The 26,703-nt window shown below is 39.8% G+C and overlaps 1 protein-coding gene across 1 annotated transcript in view; it reads right to left on the bottom strand.

The window, feature by feature from the left end:
• The window catches only part of LOC124555269 (ATP-dependent helicase brm-like), a 188,619-nt gene that overhangs the window by 15,470 nt on the left and 146,446 nt on the right, over positions 1–26,703 (bottom strand). Inside the window, exons 20-22 of the mRNA XM_047129138.1 lie at positions 11,265–11,494; positions 2,583–2,709; positions 2,069–2,258 (exon numbers count right to left, since the gene is read on the bottom strand). Coding sequence (XP_046985094.1) covers positions 2,069–2,258; positions 2,583–2,709; positions 11,265–11,494 — 547 coding nt within the window. The remainder of the gene's footprint in view (positions 1–2,068; positions 2,259–2,582; positions 2,710–11,264; positions 11,495–26,703) is intronic.

Raw genomic sequence — 26,703 nt, 5'->3', positions numbered from 1 at the left:
GCATATGTTTCAAGTCTGAAGATGCCACATTGTTTAGTATTTGTTTGCAGCCACCAATAGTGAACATTGAGTGTGAACTTGTGAAAATGGAGAAAATTGGTCATCGTTATCTGATACAATTTTTTTTTTTTTTTTTTTTTTTTTTTTGGAAAGGCCTCAGTGCTATCAATATTAAAGCTGAGCTAGATTCTACTTCGGGATAGTCTGCTCCTTCACTGACAACAGTAAAATATTTGGTAGCTGAGTTTAAATGAGGCTGTACAAGCTGCCAAGGCGAGCATCGTAATGTTGCACCAAATGAGGTGACTACTCCAGAAATGGTGAAGAATATCCACAAAGCGGTACTAGATGATCGTTGACTGAAAGTGCACGAGCTAGTAGACATAGTATGCATTCATAAAGTTCAAATGGTTCAAATGGCTCTGAGCACTATGGGACTTAACTTCTGAGGTCATCATTCGCCTAGAACTTAGAACTAATTAAACCTAACTAACCTAAGGACAACACACACATCCATGCCTGAGGCAGGATTTGAACCTGCGACTGTAGCAGTCGCTCGGCTATAGACTGTAGCACCTAGAACCGCACGGCCACTCCGGCCAGCCATTCATAAAGTGTGGTATCTGACAATTTGGGCATGAGAAAACTGTGTGCAAGGTTTGTGCCGTGTTTGCTCACACTCAAGCAAAAACAGTGACATGAAGACATTTCAATTGAGTGTTTAGCAAAGTTTCTCAGCAACAAAGCTGATTTTTTGCGTCGTTACATAACCACGGATGAAACACGGGTCCACCACTTCACTGGACCCTTCACTCCCCGAGACAAAAGAACACTGAAACCAATCGGCACAAATTGGAGAACCAACTCAAAAAAAGGCAAAGACCGTTTCATCTGCATGCAAGGTCATGGCATCAGTTTTTGGGATGCGCATGGGATAATTTTCATTGACTACCTTAAAAAATGAAAAACTATCAACAGCGAGTATTATGCAAACTTATTGCAATGTATGGGCAAAAAAATCATGCAGAAACAGCCGCATTTGGCCAAGAAGAAAGTGTTTCTACAGGACAATGCACCAGCTCCCAAGTCCCTTATTGCAATGGCCAAAATTAATGAATTAAAGTTTAAATTGCTACCTCATGCACCCTCCGATTATTTTCTGTTCCCAAACTTGAAAAAATGGCTTGGTAGTCGAAGATTTCCAACAAATGAAGGCGCGATGTCTGCAGTTAAGGACTATTTTGAGGAGTAAGACAGTTTTCATTATAAAAAGGGTATCGAACTAAGTTGAAAAATAAATACTTTTTTCCCAAAATTTGTGTGTTTTCTTTGTAGGGGCAGGTACTTACGGGACCACCCTCGTAATACTGTCTGCACAGAAAATTGCAAGCGAAGCTTCCTTTCTACTAATCCTAATCCTACACTACAGAATGCAAGGTACAATACGAATGAAATAATCTAGCTATCACAAATTCAGCATTGTGAAATGTGTGTCCCAATATGCCGCAAACATGCAAAAAGAAAAGAAAAAAGTAGGCTGCAGCCTTACAAGGAACTACAACATTGTGGATGATTACTCAAATGAAAAACAGATTGATTGTTCTGCACAGCTTTCTCCATCTGCAATTGAGATTCCTCTGCAATCTGAATTTATTTCCGCACATATATTGGTCCACTCTCTTTTTCTATTGCAGTTCATGTCTTAGCAATAACAATGGAATGTTATTTCAATGTCAATTCATTCTTCACCATGTAATCTAGTTTCAAGTGGAGTCACAGTCTATATTCTACACAGTGATGTCTCATTTCACAATGAACATCTATATGTTCAGACAGAAACTACAATGCAGCTGTGTCCACAAAAAATAGTTTGGAAGAACTAACAATCAATTCTAGTTCAAGCTCTGGGCAATCCGTTCCAAATAGATAAGCTGGTAAAATGAATAAAGCGAGTTACCAAAATACTCCATCATGCACTAGCAGGGCTCCTGGTAGTTTTGTTATGACTAACTATTATTACAGAAACTTACTTAGTTAGGAACGCTCATCGAGTATAAAGATCCATTACCAATATCATTATCTTCGTGTTTTACTTGTGTAGTACTGCAGTCACCAGATTCCATTCGCTGTCTTGCCACAGTGAACACTCTTTCAAGAACAATAGAATCTTCATAAATCAATGAACCTTCTTCATTGTATTTCTGGGCATTACGGCACATCAGTATAAAATCTTTAGCTAGATCATTCATAGACACATACTGAAAAAAACCACAATAATAAACACAAAATGTAATCATAATTTTCCAAATGGATCATAAATGCATTCTACCATTTTTACAAATTACTTTCTCAAGTCTTACTGTATAATTTCAAGAAAATTCCATTTATAAACACAATCACTGTGGCATAATTCTAGACTAGTAGCAGCAATTCTGTCCAGGATGTAGTTACATAAACAGATTCAAGAGATAAAGGAACCTAATCCTGTTGGAAAGTAATACAAAAGAAACTGAAAATAATTATTATAATTACTTATAAGAGAAGCAACTATAAACAGGAAACAATTGTTCCGCAATACACACCTTGTTATCTTCAATCCTTTGCTTAAGCTTTTTAATATCGAGAGGCCGCCTTATGATTTTATAATAGTCAGGAAGTTCCTTTCTCGAAGGCAGTTCCATAAATGGCTCACTTATGTACCGGCCATCACTGGAAAGATACGCACACAGTGTATACAGAATTTGTCATTGTTTTGATGGCAACGTATACATGTTGTTAGTTTGCAACTAATGAAACAGTCAAGTTAATAAATATGTGAAACACCTTGAATCTCAACACAAAAACATTAGAAACACACCAACCTACACACCAGCCGTCTAACTTTAACGTTATTCACTCTCTGTGATTGGATTCGTAGAGGAGAACCTATGACAGACATTCAGCCCTATCACTGCTGACAGAACTATATGCTACACTACAAGCAAAATAATACATGATAGTTCTGGAGAGAGAGGGGGGAGAGGGTGAGGAGCAGGAGGAATTCACACTCTTCAACAATTAAAAATAGCAAAATGGACAAAATGTTGTTGTTGTTGTGGTCTTCAGTCCTGAGACTGGTTTGATGCAGCTCTCCATGCTACTCTATCCTGTGCAAGCTTCTCCATCTCCCAGTACCTACTGCAATCTACATCCTTCTGAATCAGCTTAGTGTATTCATCTCTTGGTCTCCCTCTACGATTTTTACCCTCCACGCTGCCCTCCAATACCAAATTGGTGATCCCTTGATGCCTCAGAACATGTCCTACCAACTGATCACTTCTTCTAGTCAAGTTGTGCCACAAACTTCTCTTGTCCCCAATCCTGTTCAATACTTCCTCATTAGTTATGTGATCTACCCATCTAATCTTCAGCATTCTTCTGTAGCACCACATTTCGAATGCTTCTATTCTCTTCTTGTCCAAACTATTTATCGTCCATGTTTCACTTCCATACATGGCTACACTCCATACAAATGCTTTCAGAAATGACTTCCTGACACTTAAATCTATACTCGATGTTAACAAATTTCTCTTCTTCAGAAACGCTTTCCTTGCCATTGCCAGTCTACATTTTATATCCTCTCTACTTCGACCATCATCAGTTATTTTGCTCCCCAAATAGCAAAACTCCTTTACTACTTTAAGTGTCTCATTTCCTAATCTAATTCCCTCAGCATCACCCGACTTAAATTCGACTACATTCCATTATCTTCGTTTTGCTTTTGTTGATGTTCATCTTATATCCTCCTTTCAAGACACTGTCCATTCCATTCAACTGCTCTTCCAAGTCCTTTGCTGTCTCTGACAGAATTACAATGTCATCAGCGAACCTCAAAGTTTTTATTTCTTCTCCATGGATTTTAATACCTACTCCGAATTTTTCTTTTGTTTCCTTTACTGCTTGCTCAATATACAGATTGAACAACATCGAGGAGAGGCTACAACCCTGTCTTACTCCCTTCCCAACCACTGCTTCCCTTTCATACCCCTCGACTCTTATAACTGCCATCTGGTTTCTGTACAAATTGTAAATAGCCTTTCGCTCCCTGTATTTTACCCCTGCCACCTTTAGAATTTGAAAGAGAGTATTCCAGTCAACATTGTCAAAAGCTTTCTCTAAGTCTACAAATGCTAGAAACGTAGGTTTGCCTTTCCTTAATCTTTCTTCTAAGATAAGTCGTAATGTCAGTATTGCCTCACGTGTTCCAGTGTTTCTACGAAATCCAAACTGATCTTCCCCGAGGTTGGCTTCTACTAGTTTTTCCATTCGTCTGTAAAGAATTTGTGTTAGTATTTTGTAGCTGTGACTTATTAAACTGATAGTTCGGTAATTTTCACATCTGTCAACACCTGCTTTCTTTGGGATTGGAATTATTATATTCTTCTTTAAGTCTGAGGGTATTTCGCCTGTTTCATACATCTTGCTCACCAGATGGTAGATTTTTGTCAGGACAAAATATAAATTAAAATTCCAAAATACATGTAATACAAGCACACAGTATTATGAGGGTACGTTGAAACAAACGGGACTAAGAAACTGAATAGTCACAAACTGGAAGGAAAGGATGGAGAGATAGGGGACAGAAAACCGAGATATTCAGGCAGAAGAGCATTCCTGTAACTTAACTACTAGCAGTGCTTTTGGACACCCAGTACTGATGATCTGCTGGCATGGATTGAAATCACTCAACTTCTTTCAACTGATATCTACCAAATTCAATAAATTTTGTGTCAGTACTAACAGAGGTCTATTACAAGTAGAAAATACAGAGGAGCAGATACAGACACAAACAATGATGAGCCTAGAGCAGCATAGGCTAAAGAGTATATTCCAAGCAAGTTTATGTCTATAATACAAGTTTTCATATTAGAGTTAAAAGCAGTTCAAAAGAAAACAAGTACATAGTGAGGATCTGGTAATGGATGCAGCAAGAAGATATAGATGGAATTCAAGGCTAACAAAGCAGTAACTGAAGGCTGCAGAGCCCATCCCTTTATGAACAGATCACCACCAGAGGTGTTACCTTTGAGGTGTGATGTGAGAGACAGCTTTGTATTGCTGAGGTGCAAGGATAGCAAAATGAACTCATTATCTTTATGCAAAAGATAAATTTAATCTTGCTGCAAACCTTTCATTGAACTGTTATCTGAAATGTATTCTGGTATGCCAGTAAATTGACATTAAAATTATATGGACAGACAAACCACCACACTCTTCTACGAAATTAAGATACTGGTGGGGGGGGGGGGGGGGTTTCTTTGTTCAAAATACTAATGTAAAATTTATTCATTTTGAGACAAAAAGAAGAACGGACGAAATCAAATGCCATATAACGAAGTAATGTTTGTTTTGAGAATGTCAATAATGATTCATTTATTTTTAGTAGCTATGTCATCTTTACTAGAGGCTACAAAATGAAAAATATCAGTAAAAAGTTAAATGGATTAGATTTGAACATGATTGTCAGATTATATCTGCACGTAAGTATTATTTTTACAGCTAGTATTGAATCTTTAAAGGGCCACTTTGTGTCCTCATACTCAGGAATACAATTATGATCTCTGATATCATCAAAAAAAATCCCACTGCAGGGGCAGAGACCTTCTTGGTTCTTATCATTACAGTTACCTGAAGCTTTCACAATTTTATGCAAATATGCTAGAAAAGAATTTCATGGTTCCAAGTCACATCTGTCAATGTGCTTCCTGCAAACTGTTCCTTCTTCAGTTATAGGACAGTACACAGTAAGGTTCCTTTTGAAACTGTAATTGTTAAAATAAAAGTAAACACGTAAAAATTTGTCTAGAATATGGAAGGTTAAAACACAAAGTACATTTTAGTAAAATCAACTGCAATTGACTTTGATTTCTTTTGTATGTTTTATCAAGCAATTTATGTCTTGACCCTGTGTGTACAGTGTGGGAACTGCTGCAAGCACTGACAGTTAGATAATAGGGAATTGGAATTACAAAGTTAGGTTTCTACTCAAAAATGTAGGCAATGAATCTGGTATAGCTGTGGGTTTCTCTAAGGACTCATTCTAGCAATCTAATCAAGTGAATTAAGAACTCAAGAGAAATCTAAATATGGATGGCTGGATGGAGATTTGAACCCCTTTTCTTCTCAAATATGAGTTCTGTATCTTTACCACGATGTCACATCACTCTGTGGTTTTTGAGCACATGGATGCATGTGGAGCATGGTGCCTGGAGGTACAGAATTCATTCTGTATGTTTGCTGAAACATGAGGTGCTGTTGCCATCTGATATTAAATTGCAGCTCAGCAACTCCTACATAGTAGGTGAAAATGGGGTTAGTCCCAAATTCTACTTTGACCAGACTAAATCCCTTCAGGTATGAGGATCTGTTCATATATCTCCTGCACCCACACTGAAAGCAAATAAGGAGTGTCATTGTCTGTATACTATGAGCAAGACAAGGTGACATTCCCTACACAACTACTGAAGACAGTAGATTGATACTTTGTAAAGTTGATTTTGTTTCTCCTGGGTTCCAGTGAGGGAACAGAAAAGAGCTCCTTTCCACAATTTAGAAGATTATCCTCCCTCTTATTGTACATTTAAAACGTTAAGTAGAATTTCCTGAGCTTCGCTCTGAATTGCCACAGCAAGCTGTAATGAATCTTATTGTGTCACATGCCACAGACAATGTTGAATCAATCTGTGTAGAAATGGGACAGTTAGAATGTAATTCATGGAGCTGAAGCTCCAAGTGCTCACTTTAAGAATATTTCTGTAGTTACGGAAAACTGAATTCTGTTTAACAGTTGCCTGTAATCCTCGCTAAATCTCCACACTTTTCTAGGATGCATCTTTTAGGCTTGTGTAGAGATGGCCACTCATCTTGCAGCAATTGTATGGCACCGCCTGCCTTGCAATTAAAGCCTCTTGAATGTCTCCCACAGCACTGTTAACTTGGTGGGACTGTTGATGCTGTTCACGTACTCACACTGTGGCCCTTCTTGCTATAGGGCCTTGCATTTGGCTCAAACCTCGAGCAGGGCATCCAGAATAAGGTTTTTCATGGTTTCCCTATCCCAGTTCAAGTGAATGATATTATGGTTACTTTCAGCAATAATTTGGCAACATTTCACACTTGTTATTTGAAACGCTGTGAGGTTCTCTGTAGTTGGCACGCATTTGTATACCCACAGTGCAACAAGCGTGCTCTCACCAACCCACCCATCCACACAAAGAAAAAACACACACACACACACACACACACACACACACACACTGTTACAGAGAAGTATTTCTGATATCATGGTGTCTTTGAGCCTACTGGAAGATTGGACTGCACACTTCAACAACCTGGTGGATTGTATTTGTAACATAATACATCCCCTTTTGAAAGCCATCACTACACTGAAACATATCAAATCAGTTGTAAAACATTCAGATTGTCTTCGTGAGCACTAATGTTGACATCTGATTTTCAGCACTGCTCTATCTGCCAGGCATGTGCAGATCTGATTACGTTTACCTCAGTGTGAATAACTGACTACTCTCCACTTACTAAATTCTACAAAGGTGGTAAAGCATAATATGAGAGAGAGCAATATTGGAGGATGGCACCATAGGAGTTCCGAAATGCACTTGTTCCAATGAAACAGATATTCCCATTACGTAAGACCTCCTGATATACTCCTGGGGTATATGGTTCCATGTAGAGGTGGTTGTAAACATGCACTATTTTGCACTATTTCAAATTTAAAGAGGGCAGGCTTTTAGTAAGAGCATTTTACTGCAGCAATTAGGCCATGATAAAAGTCCAGTTCCATTTCCAGGGCGTAAGTCGCAGCCAGCCAATGCAGCATTCCACAGTAGTGGCAGCTTCCTCAATAAGGACCCAGTTCTCCAGGCAATGACCAGCCTTCAGGAAGTATTGACAGTACTGAAGCACGCAGTAGTACTCCTCTTTCGTGTTAAGGAGCCCCCTTTGGGCATATATAGGCCAGCTGAGCAGGTATCGACATGTGTGGGTCACACATCTGGCTCCGTTTTGGGGTTAATGTCATTCTTCTACACAGTTAGGGTGTGAACTAACAACTGCTGCCTGATGACCTAACCATCATGTCACCTTCACTTTGCTTCTGTCTCCACAAGACCACCTGCCGATTTATCCTGCTGCTGCCGCCTCACGGTCCAAGGCACAAACTGAGGTCCTCCTACCTCTGCATCACTGAGGTCCGACACCTTGTAGTATCCCAGCATTCGTCACTCTGGGCAGCACTGCATCTGCCGCATCACTGGGCACCTGTCCACTACACCAGAGGTCTTCTTCCGGCCGCTGCCACCAAAGCCGCGGGGCTGTGGCTGCCACTTCCATTCCAGCACCCAGTGCATCAATATTGTCGAATAAGACACTGCTTTCCAGTAGCATGTGTAAACTTCAGCTATGTCTGCCATGCCTACTGTACTGACACGGGGACATAACAGGCCAATGCCAGGCTGTGCCCGAGATGAAAGCATGCACCTGCAGTTGTTCGAGCTTAATGGAATAATATTTTCATGTACACTGACTGTTCCTGTCTCCCTCACCAGCCATACGACCCAGATATGCTGGAATGGGAGAGCCAAATGTCTCCTGACTAACCTAAAGAACAGCACTTTCACTCCTTCATAGATGTCACTACACATCGAGTCACTACACAACAGAACTACCATTTCTATAGTGATGAACTTCCTGAACTAATTTTGAGGTGCACTTTCTTTCATTTTTGTAGTAAATACTAGTATAGAAGTATGTAAATGATTGGAATGCTGATTGCCACCCAAACATTCATCGCCAAAAAATTTGCATTTGGCAATAAATGTGAAAGTAGATGCAACTTCTGACTCAAGATGCAAATATACAAAATTATGCAGTGCTGCAATCTTCTTATCAGGGATTGAGTGGTATTCCTTATCACCTCAGCACTTATCGAAGCACATGCTCTGACAATCTCTCTCGTGTATTGTGCAAATAGTAAAGATTTGCCAAATACGACATATCCATCTAACATGTCACTGACATGTAAACACCATCTGACAGTTTCACAATACAACACTGATAGGAATAGTAAGACTAGTATTGTCAAATCAAGCGAATGTGAATGACGTATTCCTTCAAAGAACAAGTCGATACGAGTCATTTACAGAGAATGGCAATGAAATTCAGTGAGAGCTAGAGACTTCTACGCTGAAAGATATCCTCAACTTACTCACCTTACAAAACGTATGTTTAAATATGTGTATGATAAATTGAGAACAACTGCATCTTTAACACAACAGAAACATATCCCACAAAGGAAAGTTACTAACAAGGAAACCGAAATTGGTACTCTCACCACTGTGGTTAGAGATCCTTGTGGTAGTTCACATCAAATCAATGGAATCAGGCATGAGCCATAGTAGTGTTGTTCATGTTTGCATCACCATAAATATCATCCTTACCATATCAGTCTCCACCAAGAATTAACTGGTACGGATTGTATACATCGCATTGAATTCTGCCGATGGGCTCAACTTCAGATTAGAGAGACGACACGTTTATTAATTTGATTTTATTTACTGACGAGGCCACATTCACTAACCATAGAAATGTTAATTCACATAACATGCATTATTGGGCAACTGAAAACCCATGTTGGCTGCGGCAAGTTGCACACCAAAAACCATAGTCGGTGAATGTATGGTGGGGGATTCTGGAGGACAGAACTACAGAAAATCTTAAGTTAGGAATTACACTACATTCCTGCAAGAAACATTAGGTCTGTTATTGGAAGAAATACCTTTAGGAACAAAGAACAGAATGTGATATCAACACGATGGGTGTCCGATACATTTTTCATTGATGGCTAGAAATCAGTTGCAGACACAATTCCCAAAAACGTGGAATTGGATGTGGAGGAGATGTGTCACAGCCAGCTCGTTCGCCAGACTTGACGCTTCTGGATTTTTTTCTTGTGGGGATTCATAAAAGACATTGTTTATAAAGATGTTCAAACTACACCTGGAGATATGTGAGAGAGAAGTGTCAGAGCATGTGCTTCAATAAGTGCTGATGTGATAAGGAATATAACTCAATCCATGATAAGATGATTGCAGCACTGCATTGAACCAATGGACATCACTTCGAACACCTTCTGTAAATGGACACTCATGCCACCTTTGTTGACCTTCAAAGACCTTACTGATACACATCATTGGATTTGTCTCAATAGCCACTATCAGAAAATAGGTATCAAACTATAGCATCACATTTTAAAAAAGAAAAAACAACGACGTTGACCTTCACATCTCTGAAGCAGCCCCATCTAGCAACAAAAAAAACCAACATCATATTATGGCCCCCGTTGTCCCATGCAACATTTGTCCCACAAATGTTTCAGCTACTATCATACTTTCGGAGTTATTCTTGGTGGCAATGGTTAGTGACACACACACATGAATTTTGGCAAAAAAAGACGTGAAATTCACCAAAAATAGGCGCTACATTTTCAGGTCCCTAGATACAAATATTTTCCCCCTGGATTGTCTTACCTCTTCTATGTAGTCTACAGCTTTATGTGAGAGCCTCTACGAGTTCCCTGTCAAGGTCCCCACAACAATCACCTAATTGAAACATCAACCCATAACTCGTGCAACTGTCTGGCAGAGTAACCTACATCCACACCCACACTTATCACACTTTATAATACAAGTATCACAATGAAATTTTACAATAAAACATTTGATGAAGTTCAAAAACAAGAATGTCTGCTGGTAAACTTAACAATAAAGCCTGTCTAGCGTCTTTACAATAGTGTATTTTATTTGTAAATGCGCATTTCAAAGCACATCTTCATCTTCAGGGCCTCAAATGGCTATCAACAAAGCATAATTTTGATGCCCACCACAACAGAAATGCATATCTGTGGGAGGTTATAATGTGCTTTTAACTACAAACAAATCCATACCTTCCTAATCACACCCCTTCTGCTATTCCACTGGTAGTATGTCAACTGAGCAAAGATTGTCATAAAGAAGGTGAAGGCAAGCACAAGTAGTTTCTTGAATGATATCCAGACAGCTAGCTAAATGTTTTTGGGATTATTTTTTCTACGCAATATTTTTTCTGTTGATAAACAAAAGAAAATGAACAGCAGTCTAACTTCTGATTGTACCAGATACTTAAATCCAAAAACTAAACTCCAGTTTTTTGGGTAGCAAGGAAAGACTTACCTATCAGCATAACCTATAACAACATCAAGTAATTCTTTCATCTGCAACTTCAGATTTACTGATTCTAAATTGGAGACTTGATCACGATTACGGCGTTTCTTGTGAGGTTCCCCTGAAATGTTGGGTGCTGGTGAGACCGGAAGGTCAAGCCGCTGACGTTTGCGTGATTTCTTGTTTGATCGATGCACTGCTTGTTCCTCTTCACCATCTTCTTCATCCTCTTCCAGGGCCTGTTATCGAAAACATTTCACATTATTTTACCATGTAGTACAGATGAACCAATCATTTCACAAAATTACACTGCTACAAGTTTTCTATTTACTTGACTCATATCTGATAAGACACAGGACATAAATGTGCAGGAGACAGGCATATAACAAAAGAAAATGGGAAGTTGAGAAAGGGACAATTAAACTGCCGTAACAGATATATATGTCTGGATGACCACTATATTAAAAAGGCTGAGGCAGTCACTCTGCAAACACACTAGAAGGTGAAGTGTAAAAACTTAGAAGAGTGAGTAACAACACATATTTTCAAAATGCAAACCACACTCTTCTTCACATTAGCTTAAACAAATGACAGGTACTCATCAGAAAACACAAATGATTTTTTTTTCAGGAATGATAATATGACAAGCAACCCTGTTGTTTGATGATGATGATGATGATGATGATGATGATAAAATTGATGGGAGAAATCATCTGGCCATAAGTCAATGAGAATATCACACACATGGCCAAACACCACCAAGCTCGTCAGACACAGCAGCCAGTACAGACCCCAAGCCTACCAGCCCACACTAAAGAGCCGAGAGATCAGGTTCATGAGTGTATTCCATATGGCTACATGGCTGGTTTTAATAAAAGCTTCTTCTCATTACCCGTACATCATCAAAAAGCAACAGACCGCGATGGAGAATACCACTAAGGCCCAAGCCACTGAGTTTTCTATCTACTGAGGTCTACGAGTTCTTGCCACTAATAATGGACTACAATTTGAATCCACTGGTTTTTGATGGTTTTGCACTCTGAAGGGAATCGAACATTTTGCTGCACCTCCATTTCACCCTGCCTCAATGGCATGGCTGAATGTATTTCACGAATGTTTACAGTGCAGATAGAAAAACCACTGCCCTGCACAGTTGGCATTTCTGTCTGCTCTCATATGTTCAGAAGTATACCTGGCTGGATACCTGTAACCATCAGTGCAATGCAAGGCTGCCAGCTAGTCCTGGCGATCACACCTTAAGGCATCCTTTGTGAGCACCTGAACCAACTCCACTCGTGCCATACAGGGTACACTCTGCCTCTAGGTAATACGAGGTGGAATCCAAAACTTTCGGGACTGGTGCTGCCATCTGGAAAGTAGGAGTAGTAGATCTTTGCACCACTAGGTGGCAAGAGCTGCATATCTGATGAATTAGTGTGCGGAGTGGCATTCAGCTGGGAGGACGTGTTGTGTGTCCACAGTGATTTCCATAATACCCTGTGTTTGGTGTGTGGCGATTTTACAACGGGTCCGCGAACAGAACAGCGCGTGTGTATCAAATTCTGTGTGAATCTCAGGAAAAGTGCTACGGAGACCCTTGCAATGATTCAACAAGTGTTTGGAGGACAGAGCATGAGCCATGCATGTGTGTGTGAGTGGCATGCTCGGTTCAGGGCCGGCCGTACAGACGTCGAAGATGATACTCACACTGGAAGACCTGTTAGCTGCACAATGCCAGACATTGTTGGCAAACTTCAACAATTGGTTTGTGCGGATCAACGTCGAACCATTGGATCTTGACTGCCAATCAGAAGGCACAGGATGTTGAAGTGAGCACGGACCTTCAGCAGACCGCATCTGATAATCCAACCTTCTTGCCACGGGTTATCACTGGTGACGAGAGCCGGACTTACAGTTATGGCCCAGAGACTAAGCAACAACTGTCCCAGTGGAAGAGCCCAGGCTCTCCAAGACCCAAAAAAGCGAGACAGGTGAAGAGCAAAGTGAAGAGCATGATCATCGTTTTCTTTGATACCAAGGGAATTGTCCACAAAGAATTCGTCCCACCCAACCAAACAGTGAATTCCGCCTACTACTGTGACGTTTTGCGATGGCTCCGTGAAAATGTGCGGTGATGACGGCCTGAACTTTGGCGCCAAGGGAACTGGCTGCTGCATCCCGACAATGCGCCCTGTCACACGTCCTTGCTGAACCAGGACCTTCTTGGCAAAAAGCAACATGGCGGTTGTACCCCACCCACTGTACTCACCTGATTTGGCACCTTGCAACTTTGCGTTATCCCCAAAACTGAAACTCCAGTTGAAAGGCTGTCAGTTCAACACTCTAGAGAGGATTCAATAAGCATCGCGGAGATAAACACCCTCAAAGAACAGGAATTCCAGAAAATGTTTGACCAGTGGCAGAAGTGCTGGGACTGGTGTCTACATGCGGATGGGAACTACTTCAAGGGTGATGGTGACCATAGTCCAAAGGTAAGGTTTTTAAGAGATGGCAGCACCAGTCCCAAAAATTTTGGATAGCACCTCGTATACTGGCAGGAGGGATCTGCCACACTTGCCCCAAGGACCAATAACAGCAAATGAGGGGTCTGAAACCTAGACTAACATGAGAGTTATTCAACAAACTTCTAGAATATTGTGTTGGCCAAGAGGTATCCACCCCCAGAAATTTTTCACATTTAACATTTTCAAAAGAGTCCCGAACTATTACTTTCTGTGATTTATCTGTAAATAATATGCACTTAATAACATCTGCTTTGTAGAAGAAGCAAACTCATCACATTAAATACAAAGGAATCACAGTAACAGAGTATGAATACATCCAAAATGAGTAAAACATAAGTAACTGAGGAAAAAGAAGAAAGACGATTTGGGTTTAATGTCTCATCAACAATGAAGTTATTAGGGATAGCACCTACATATTGTAGGTTGTACACAGACAAAATTCTGGAAGTTGTATGTAGACATGGGTACTTTCTGAATGTTTTGGTATATGAAAATTTTCCGGTGGTTTGTTATGGAGTAATTGCATTTTGTTTGATCTCTTACCCTCATTTATCTTTGTATCTATATTGCACTGAAAGTATCTGCTCAACAGTGCAAATGTAAGCGGTATAAGTTGTGTGTCTTGTTTGGGAACAAACCACTGACAGCACTTGCTGCTGACAACAGTAATGCTCAATTTACTATTTGCTCTCAAGTTGGGATTCAACAATGCACAGTCTGCATCAAGTTTGTTTTTTAGTTGTATGTTAACAGTAATAAACAGTATGTTTTGGTGAGTGCATATTACAGGTTCTTTCACTGCTATGAAGGTATTTTCACAGGAACAAAGGTACCTGTATAAATTATTAACACATAATTACTCTATAATGAGCCACCAGAAACCATGGCCCCTTATACCAAAATCCTAAGAAAATGTCCCTGAACAACCTAAAAAATTCTGTCAGTGCAGTATGGGTTCACCATATACAGGGTGGTCCATTGATCATGACTGGGCAAAATATCTCACGGAATAAGCATCAAACGAGAAAACTACAAAGAACGAAACTTGTCTGGCTTGAAGGGGGAAACCAGATGGCGCTATGGTTGGCCCGCTAGATGGTGCTGCCATAGGTCAAACGGATATCAACTTAGTTTTTTTAAAATAAGAAGCCACATTTTTATTACATATTTGTGCAGTACATAAAGAAATATGAATGTTTTAGTTGGACCACTTTTTTTGCTTTGTGATAGATGGCGCTGTAATAGTCACAAACATATGGCTCACAATTTTAGACAAAGAGTTGGTAACAGGTGGGTTTTTAAATTAAAATACAGAACGTAGGTATGTTTGACCATTTTATTTCGGTTGTTCCAATGTGATACATGTACCTTTGTGAACTTATCATTTCTGAGAACGCATGCTGTCACGACATTATTACCTGTAAATATCACATCAATGCAATAAATGATCAAAATGATGTCCGACAACCTCAATGCATTTGGCAATACGCATAACGACATTCCTCTCAACAGCGAGTAGTTTGCCTTCTGTAATGTTCGCACATGCATTGACAATGTGCTGACGCATGTTGTCAGGGGTTGTCGGTGGATCACTATAGCAAATATCCTTCAACTTTCCCCACAGAAAGAAATCCGGGGACGTCAGATCCGGTGAACTTGCGGGCCATGGTATGATGCTTCGACGACCAATCCACCTGTCATGAAATATGCTACTCAATATCGCTTCAACCGCACGCGAGCTATGTGCCAGACATCCCATCATGTTGGAAGTACACCGCCATTCTGTCATGCAGTGAAACATCTTGTAGTAACATCGGTAGAACATTACGTAGGAAATCAGTATACATTGCGCCATTTAGACTGCCATCAATATAATGGGGGCCAATTATCCTTCCTCCCATAATGCCGCACCATACATTAACCCGCCAAGGTCACTGCTGTTCCACTTGTCGCAGCCATCGTGGATTTTCCATTGCCCAATAGTGCATATAATGCCGGTTTACATTACTGCTGTTGGTGAATGATGCTTCGTCGCTAAATAGAACGCGTGCAAAAAATCTGTCATCGTCCCGTAATTTCTCTTGTGCCCAGTGGCAGAACTTTACATGATGTTCAAAGTCGTCACCATGCAATTTCTGGTGCATAGAAATATGGTATGGGTGCAATCGATGTTGATGTAGCATTCTCAACACCGATGTTTTTGAGATTCCCAATTCTCACCGCAGCAGCTAAAACACCTACTTGAGCATCATCATTTGTTGCAGGTCATGGTTGATGTTTCACATGTGGCTGAACACTTCCTGTTTCCTTAAATAACGTAACTATCCAATGAACGGTCTGGACACTTGGATGTCGTCATCCAGGATATCGAGCAGCATACATAGCACACGTGCGTTGGGCATTTTGACCACAGTAGCCATACATCAACACAATATCGACCTTTTCTGTAATTGGTAAACGGTCCATTTTAACATGGGTAATTTACCACAAAGCAAATATCGTCCACACTGGCAGAATGTTACGTGATACCACGTACTTATACGTTTGTGATTATTACAGCGCCCTCTATCACGAAGCGAAAAAAGTGGTCAAACTAAAACATTAATATTTCTTTACGTACTACACGAATATGTAGTAAATAATGGGGGGGGGTCCTGTTTAAAAAAAAACGCAGTTGATATCTGTTTGACCTACAGCAGCACCATCTAGTGGGCCAACCATAGCGCCATTTGGTTTTCCCCGTCAAGCTAGACGAGTTTTGTTCTTTGTAGTTTTTTCGTTTGATGCTTATTTCGGGAGATATTTGGCCCGGTCACTATCAAGGAACACCCTGTACATGTACTATGGTGTAAACCAGTTATCTGAGGTATTGAAATACATGATCACCACTTGCACCAATGCACAGTTTATCTTCCAAGATGGGTGTGAATGCCTCTGGTGGAATGTGACCGGTCATGTTCCAAGTCTAAAACAGTAATCTGCTGCAATACAATCCTTGAGTTATGTTGAACTATCTGAAGTTTTATAATGGCTATGGACCTACTTCTGTTCTAGAGGGGTGCAATTTAAGCCTCTGGGTCTCTTCAGATGTTGGGAGAGCTGAGGCTGGGGTGACGCACTGGATACCCCCCATGCTGTGGAAAGTATTTCTGACAGTGACAGTGGACATAATGAAATCGATTTTGTCAAAGACATACCAGCAGCATGTTACATTTGGGACAGGCTCTTCAGTGTGGTAAACAGCTGACAACTCCTGCTGTTTAGCTTTTTTACATAATAGCTGACTTAACAATTAATAAACTGAAAATAACTCCACTATATGGGGTGTTCAGAAATTCCTATTATAAACTTCTCAGACTTGCAGAGGGGAGAGTGTACATAATATTTTGAGTAGGAACCCATGTTCAGAAATAACACTTTCCATTTTATGATACTTTCAATTCAGATCTTTAACTCAGCCACTTCTCGTTGAGGAACTGGATTAGGCGTGACACAGCACAATTATTAGGTAACAATTCGAAAGGAAGAGTAACAAAACATCAATTTATCACTCAAACAAATTTTCTTGTGGCAACATTGTATTTTCACATTAATACAAACAAAAGAAAAAAGAACCCAGCATATTGTACGTAGAGAAAAGTACTGATGCACTGCAATAGCGGCTCAATGTGGCGACCACCAACAATGTTACAGTCATTGTAAATATGAAGCCTGTTCTGGTACGCACTCTCCATTGCATCTGGTGTCTCTTCAATTCATAGTGCACTGGCCAGAACCCACACCAGCAGACCTTCCTCAGTCTCTACAGGAGTCTCTTAAGTTAAACTTCACATATTGCCCAAAAAGAAGGTGTCCGTAGGAGTTAAACCTGGTAATCGCAGCAGCCATGTGGTTGGACCATCTCCACCTATCCATCTTCCAGCATATTGTCTGCTGAGATGTCTACGAACTGTATGTGAGAAGTGAGGTGGTGCACCATCATGCTGAAACCCTATTTCTTGAGAGACATTCAGTGGCACAGCTTCCAAGAACAGGTGTAATACGTTTTGTAGGAATATCAAGTATGTACGATCAGTTGGCTTGAGTGGCAGGAAGTATGGCCCATCCAGAATATTTGCCCACATGTTAATACGAAACCAGTGCCAAGATCCCTGAACATGCATGGCACAAGGGTTTTCATTTGCCCAGACATGGCTGTTTCACGAATTCGGAATATGGTCCATAGTGAATGTCCATTCATCCGTGAACAGAATTCGATGCGGAAAAACAGGTGTGTCGATGCAGTGGTGCAGAAAACACATGCAGCAAGCAACGTGTTGTGGAAAAATCAGTTGCACTCATAGTGTGTACCCTTTGTAAATGGTATGGATGTAATTGTTGCTCATGCAGAACATCGCAAACAATGCTGTGACAAGCAATTGTTAGAGTAGTCATTGCCACATTCTCTTCAACACAATGCAGTACATTAGCTTCAAATTTGGGCATGCAGCATTGCCGTGAAGCTCCACAGTCCTGCCTCTTCATGGTGAAGGTACCTGTTTCTCAGAGCAGCTGTGTAACTTGGGCAAAAAGTTTGTGTAGTGACGTTCTATATTGCACAAAACATTTATGATACAGCTGATTATAATCCGTTCATCATAAGAATAAACCTGATGTAAACAAACACAAACGTGATGATTGGTCAGAAGCCATAGCACACATACACTGGTGGTATTACACTCTTGGAAGTAGGTCCTGCTTATGAATTAGATATCTTATTACTTAGTTACATTAAATGAAACTTTAAGATATTCAAATGTATTAACAGCCATCTACGTTTTTCTTAATCATGCTTTAGCTACGTAGTTTTTTCAAAATTTGTGTACAGTCACAGCCTCTGCAACGTTGTGCTCTGATTGTCGCGCTGTTAATACGCAGTATGAAAATGGCTGAGGCTGCTTTCTGTTTTGTAGTGAAACACGGGCATGGAAAATGGTTAAAAAGCGCCAAGAAATAGGCTGTTCTCTTAATGTTTTTCATAAATTTACGAAGGTAATCGGCTTTGAAGTTTTCCCTACACTGTATATACTGCAGTTGATTATCAAATCTATATTGAATGTGTAGTCCAGTCTGTCATGTAATGGCATGTGAAGCTACTCCGTTAATTTGTGCGTTGGTTCAAATCTCCTCAGTATCATTTTTTTTCTCGTTCAATTTTAAATACCTACATCTCGTAATTATAAAACTCATCATCATTTTTTATGCATAATGCACATATTTGTGTTTCTAATTACATACTGGACGCGAAATTCCTGTTTCCATTTCAAATACAAATTCTTAATTATCGATATTTTATGAAAGACTGTTCACAAAATTTGATTAAATTAAGAAAACATAACAATTTAATTTTTAAGGCAAAAATGAAAACCAAATCCTCTTTATTTGGACTATGTCCATTGTCCACAGAGGTAGATAAGTATCGTAGAAACATGAAAAAAAATCATTTTCACAGCATCGAGCACATCATATAAATGCTGCATTTTTACATTTTCTACTGTACCATCACAATATGAACCCAACAGAACTGATCTGGAGCCAAGCTGCGGGATTTGGCCCGAGAAGTAACAAGACTGTTAAGCTGTCAGACGTACTGGAACTAACGAACGCAACTTTTTCACGTGTCACTGCCGAATGCTGGCAGGATATAGAATGGCTCATCATAAACGATTCTGTTGTTGATAGGCTCATTATCAACATAGAAGGTGACACTTCCAGAACTGACATGTATTTATTGGAGTCTGATAGGGAAAGAGCTAAGAGATTACAAGATGACTGACTGTAAGTAATACCTTCAGTGGCTTCAATATTTAAACATATGGTGAAATCCTTCAATACTCTCTTACGTTACACACAGCTAATGCAGAAAAATTACCCTGTGGTTAAGTCAGGAATTTTCATCATTCTTGTTTTTAATTACAATAGTACGTTAGGTAAAAATGATAATGTGTTGCGGTTTTCGCCTAGTAGTCTAAGGAGGGTATTGTGGGAAATTTGCAGTGTGTTATTTAATTCTGATTAAAAATTAAATGACATTCACAGCTGTATTGCTCCTCTGCTTGACTCTTTTTAAGTGTGAATTGCAGCTGGCCATGTCACTGCAGACCAGTGCTGCCCAAGTTAAATGCGCCAGTAAAGCTGTTGTCCCTTATTATCACCAAGTTGATGTGCGCGTAATGCACAGCACAAAATGTACCCTTATTATCGTACTAAACAGTATTTGAGACAGCTTGGCTGCAGTTCCACGTGAAACGGAAATCCAATGATGTTCCAGCAAACACGGAAGAGAATACATAGCGCAATGTTTACATCAGGTTTATTCTTATGATGAACAGATTGTAGCAGATCTTCTGTTACCTTGAACTTTGTCGTACACAAGGAGCATCACTGTGTATTCTGAAAACATGTACCACACCATGTTTACTTTACCGGAGATGCACAGGCATTGGATAGGTCTCACGGCAAGGCAGACATTCAGTGACATCAGGTGACCGTCTGACACAGTATACATCATGTCGTATACCCTACTTCATGCTGCGACAAGCAACTCTGATTCTTTTCTCTTTCACCTCAACATTCGTGGATGCATTACACATCTGAACTGAAACTGTTGTAGAATAGAAACGGTAAATTAATGGACATGGGTTCCTACTCAAAATATTATGTACTCGCTCCTCTCTACAAGTCCCATAATTTGTAATGGCAGTTTACAAACACCCTGTATGAACAAAAGTTCAGTGGATTTATTTTGCCTATTCCTGTAAGAGAACTGGACAGAAAATGCTGGAGAGATATAGTTGTCTGTAAACTGAAAATTCAGCAGTGCTCAAAGTGGGGTACGTTGCCTTTCCCGGAAGAACTCCACAGCTGCCATACATGACGACGAACAATGAATTTCCTCTCTAGCAGTGTAGAATAGTGTGTGGAGATTTACGTAGATCCTGTCCATATGCATTTCTTGCATTAGTGGTATCCACATTTTGTGGAAAATAAACATTCCCCAGGCATGGTTCCCAGTGATCCATGAGATGCACTGTGGTAGTTCAACATCACACTGTGAGACACCCTGTAGTTGTTTTTTTGTGGCGTAGAAAGAGTGGGAAATCACTTGCTCAATCCTCAATGTGCAGACGTATGAAGGAGGGATGTTCATGAACACAATCTGGTGACGTACCTTCCCTTGTGCTACTACCCATATCACCCTGTTACACCCCCAAGAACACAGTTTATCCCATAATATGGTTCTACTGAAGTTACATATGATACACACATATAAAACTTCTTGTAATCCCACTTCATTTGAAGATAAACATTACATTAGTTAAAATAATATTTTTACTAATCTGCAATTTATCCATCACCTGCAGTGCAGAAACTACTTTTTCTTGAGAAAAATTGTACAGGATGTTTCTTGTAGGATTTGTACTGTAGTTTAATTTTGTACTGGGAAACATTTTTGCTACAGGCTGTGGTTTTTGTGTTATTCAAGAGAAAACATTAAAGTGACCTTTAAACACCCCCACCCCAATGTTCACACCCCACGTACCAGGGCTTTTACTGTGTTGTTCAGGACACTTCCTCCTAGCACTCTGCAAAAATTTGCGACTGTACAATTTTTTTCCCCAATCAACATTTTTTGGTCTTCATTGACTGGGCTAACACATACACTGAAGCGCCAAAGAAACTGGTATAGGCATGCGTTTTCAAAGATATATGCAAAAAGGCAGAGTACGGCACAGGGGGCAGCAATGCCTATATAAGACAACAAGTGTCTGGTGCAGTTGTCAGATCAGTTACTGGTGCTAGAATGGCAAGTTATCAAGATTTAAGCAAGTTTGAACGTGGTGTTATCGTCCTTACATGAGCGATGGGATGCAGCATCTCTGAGGTAGCGATGAAGTGGGATTTTCCCATACAACCATTTCACAAGTGTACCACGAATGTCAGGAATTGGGTAAAACATCAAATCTCTGACATCCCTGAGGCCAGAAAAAGATCCTGCAAGAATGAGGCCAAGGACAACTGAAGAGAATCATTCAACGTGGCAGAAGTGCAACCCTAGCACAAATTGCTGCATATTTCAGTGCTGGGCCACCGATAAGTGTCAGCGTGCGAACCATTCAATGAAACATCATCAATATGGGCTTTCGGAGCTGAAGGCCCACTTGTGAACCCTTGATGGCTGCACAACACAAAGCTTTACACCTCACCTGGGCCCACCAACACTGCCATTGGACTGTTGTTGATTGGAAACATGTTGCCTAGTTGGACAAGTATCGTTTCAAATTGTATCGAGTGGATGGGCATGTACAGGTATGGAGACAACTTCATGAATCGATGGACCCTGCATGTAAGCAGGGGCTGTTCAAGCTGCTGGAGACACTGTAATGGTGTGGGGTGTGTGCAGTTGGAGTGATATGGGACCCCTTATAGGTCTAGATACGACTGTGATATGTACATAAGCATCCTGTCTGATCACCTGCATCCATTCATGTCCATTGTGCATTCCGACAGACTTGGGCAATTAAAACAGGACAATACGACACCCCACACATCCAGAATTGCTACAGAGTGGCGCCAGGAATCCTCTTCTGAGTTTAAACACTTACCCTGGCCACCAAGAACGAGAAGTAGCAGAAATGAGACCACCGAAAAATTAAATATCAGGATTGATGGTCACGAACTAGTTGAAGTTAAGGAATTCTGCTAAGCTAGCAAAACAACCCATGACAGATCGAGCAAGGAGGACATCACAAGCAGACTAGCACTGGAAAAAAAGGCATTGCTGGGCAAGAGAAGTCTACTAGTATTAAACATAGACCTTAATTTGAGGAATAAATTTCTGAGAATGTATGTTTGGAGCACGGTATTGTATGGTAGTGAAACATAGAACAGAAGAGAATGGAAGCATTTGAGATGTGTTGCTACAGACAAATGTTGACAATTAAGTGGACTTATAGGGTAAGGAATGAGGAAGTTCTGTGCAGAATTGGAAAGGAATTTGTGGAAAACACTGACAAGTAGTAGTTCCATGGTACTAGAGAGAGCTACAGAGGGAAAAACTGTAGAGGAAGACAGAGATTGGAATACATCCAGCAAATAGAACGAAATTTTCACAGCAGCATACTGTGCACCGATATGAAACTTCCTGGCAGATTAAAACTGTGTGCAGGACCAAGACTCGTACTCGGTACCTTTGCCTTTTGCGGGCAAGTGCTCTACCGACTGAGTTACCCAAGCATGACTCACGACCTGTCCTCACAGCGAAAGGCAAAGGTCCTGAGTTTGAGTCACGGTCGGCACACATTTTTAGTCTGCCAGGAAGTTTCATCCAGCAAAAAGTTGAGAATGTAGGTTGCAAGTGCTATTCTGACATGAAGAGGTTGGCACAGGAGAGGAATTCGTGGTGGGCTGCATAAAACCAGTCAGAAGACTGATGACTCAAAAAAAAAAAGGGGGGGGGGGGGGGGGGGGGACACTGCCTATCTATGAAAAATACAAATGGCTCTGAGCACTATGCGACTTAACTTCTGAGGTCATCAGTCGCCTAGAACTTAGAACTAATTAAACCCAACTAACCTAAGGACACCACACACATCCATGCCCGTGGCAGGATTCGAACCTGCGACCGTAGCGGTCGCTCGGTTCCAGACTGTAGTGCCTAGAATCGCATGGCCACTCCGGCCGGCATGAAAAATTCAATATTAGCTCGAGGTCTAGGTTGCAGCAAGATATAAGATGAAAAGTGCAATACCATGCCTGAGGTCTAGATTACAATAAGAACATATGTAGCCCATGTCTATGTAATATTACTCATTACATACAAATATTAGGGACTAAAGTCAACCAGGAAGAGCATAGATAAAAAACAAGAAATTTAACACAAAATTACATCCATAGTATAAACTGTAACAACTGAAATCTTTTGTAAAAAATCTAAAATCTCTTTTCCATTAGTAAAATAGACATGCATATTATAGGCGGAAAGCCAAGCATCAGAGTGTGTTGTCCACTGTCTTTGTGAAGACATGTAAGAGTGGCCTTCCTCCTACTCCCATCTCAGTAATGGAATAAGGTAAGCTATAGAAAGAATGCCCCCACCCTCCACGCTAACCATGGCTTCTTGTTCTGACTAAACAGCAATGTGAGTTTCTATCCATTTTTGAAAGCAACTTTCCTGAAACAAACTAATTAAATGCAATAGCAGCAACTTATTAAAGAAACCTTAGATCACTACAGCTATCATTCTCTTCACAAGAAAAAAAGGAGTTGTACGAAATAGCCAAAACAAGTAAAAATGACCCAGAGACACTTTCTGATTGTAAGCAGTACTCTAACATATTAAGAAAAGTTGAAAGAAAATGCAGCAGTATTCACATCTTGTCTGAAACTGACAGATCAGATAATAAAGTAAAATCGACATGGAATACTGTTAAAAGAGAGACAGAAAGAAACCATAGAAGAAGACATTATTTCTGTTAAAGACAATGGGAACATAGTAAAAGGAAGTCCAACTGTAGCAGATTTTTTTAGTAACTGCTTCTTAGAAATAGGTAAGGAAAGTGGTGCAAGAAACTCAGAAGAGAAAGCAAAACAGTACACCAAAGCAGCAATATAGAAAACATTCAGTGAATTAAAAATTAATCTCACAATCCCTCTGAAATAAGGATCATCATCATGACACTGAAAAGTAGAAGTCTTATGGGATGGATAATGTCTCTGGGAAGACACTAAAAGTGTGTGGTCCTATAATATGTAAACTCAGAGTTTTTCCCAGAAAGACTGAAATATGCCATTGTTAGACTTGCCTATAAACAGAGTGGCTCACAAACATCAGTAACTACCATACAGTGTCATTACTGACATCATTTTCTAAAAGTTTTGAGAAGGTAATGTACTCCAGGGTTGTCACATGTGAAGTAATGAGACACTTAGCCAATAACAGTCTGCATTTTAAAATGTCAATTCCACTGAGTCAGCCGTTTATACATTTATCAAGTATATAATTAAAATCACCAGTTGGGATCTTCTGTGATTTATCGAAGCCATTTGACTGCACCAATAATAATAATAATATTCTATTACTGAAGTGAGCTTTTTATGGGTTACATAATTCAGCAGTGCCTGTTTTAGATCTTATTTAAGAAACAGAATGTACAAAGTTGCCTTAGGTTGAACAAGTAATACAAAGAGGGACCCTCCACCACATGCATGAGGAGAAATTACAATGTGAGTGCCACAAGGTTTGATCATGGGACCACTACTGTTCTCATTTTATGTTAATGATCTGCTATTTTATTTGAATCTGGAAGTAGAATGTGTCCTGTTTGCTGATTATAAAAGCATTAATGTAGAGTCAAGCAAAGAAATGTCACAGAGAAAGTAGAAAATGATGTTTTTGTGAAAGTTATTGAATGGTGTGGCAAAAATACGCTTGCTTTCAACTTTTGAAATAATAATAATAATTCGCTCAGATTTGTACTGCCAAAAATATACCCCCCCCCCCCCCCCCTTTCCTATTAACCTAGTATACTAAATACGAACAAGAACTGTTAAACAAGCATAAAATTCTAAGTTCTTGGTTACATACTGATGAAAACTTACACTGAAACAACCATATGGTAGACCGCTAAGAAATTTAGGTTCGGCTACTTTTGTCATTTCTATTCCCAGCTTTGGGGTCATATTTTGAATTATATTTTTTTTCCTAGATGCCCTTCTTAATTTGTTTTCTTCCTCTGCTATAAGAATACTATCATCAGCAAAAGATAGTAATTTCACCCAATCACCTATACTCATACCTCTGCCAATTAATGATGCCTTTTTAGTGCCTTCTGCAATATGAAGTTCAACAGACTTTTGAATATGTAGTCTCCCTGCTTTGCACCGGTCTCAACCATAGAACATTCAGATTCACTGCCTTCAAGCCTCACTTTACACTTAGCTTCCTCGATGCATTTTCTTGTTGTACTGATCAGTTTCAAAAGTATTCCTCTTTCCTGCATTATCTTAGATACGAATTCACAGTTGATACTATCATAAGATTTCTTCATGTCTATAAATATACAATATACCTTCTTAAAATCCTAACATCTTTTAAATCACTTCTTTGGCACTTAGACCACATGGCAATTAGAATTTTGAATTATTTTTTTTTATTTATGGTACGTGAAGCTCACAACTCAAATATTGATCCCATGAAGCAGTTTGATGCATCTCTCAACTGTTCTCAAGAAAATTAACTTTAAAATTTTCTAAGCTAAAGGTAGGAGGATTTTTCAATGGGCCACATGGCTCTATGGTAGAACGCTCACCTGCCATGTTGGCAGCCCATGTTCGAACCCAGTCCGTGCAAATTTTTAAACAAAAGTGGATGTTCTGTGATCATTTATGTGAAATATAAAACACACAAGAATGAGCAGGGGGGAGGGGGGGGGGGGGGAAGGAAGGAAGGAGAGGAAGAGAGGAGAGAGAGAGAGAGAGAGAGAGAGAGAGAGAGAGAGAGAGAGATGGGGGGAGGCAGAGGTGGTAGTGCTTGAGACTGGTAATTGCTGGTTCAAGTTGTTCTTGTTCTTGTTGTTGTTGTTGTTTCTCCACCCCCATTCAGTTCAAATGACTAATAATTTAAGTATATAATTTATCAAATATACACTAATTAACAAATACCTAATTGTCATTTACTATGAAAAATACATGTCATCTTATTTGTAATTACATATTGCACACAAAATTTCAGTTTTCATTTCAAATATAAGTTCTTGATTAGGTACTGATATTTTATAAAACATTGTTAGTAAAGAAAGTTTAAATTTAAAAAAAAACTAAAAAATTATTGCAACTTTACATACTTTACTCTCCCGGAAATGCAAGAATCTTTGTTTGAAAAT

The sequence above is a fragment of the Schistocerca americana genome, chromosome X (genome assembly GCF_021461395.2).
Source record: "Schistocerca americana isolate TAMUIC-IGC-003095 chromosome X, iqSchAmer2.1, whole genome shotgun sequence".
Lineage (NCBI taxonomy): Eukaryota > Metazoa > Arthropoda > Insecta > Orthoptera > Acrididae > Schistocerca > Schistocerca americana.
The sequence above is the reverse complement of the archived record's forward strand: the minus strand, read 5'-3'. Positions and strand labels throughout refer to the sequence as shown.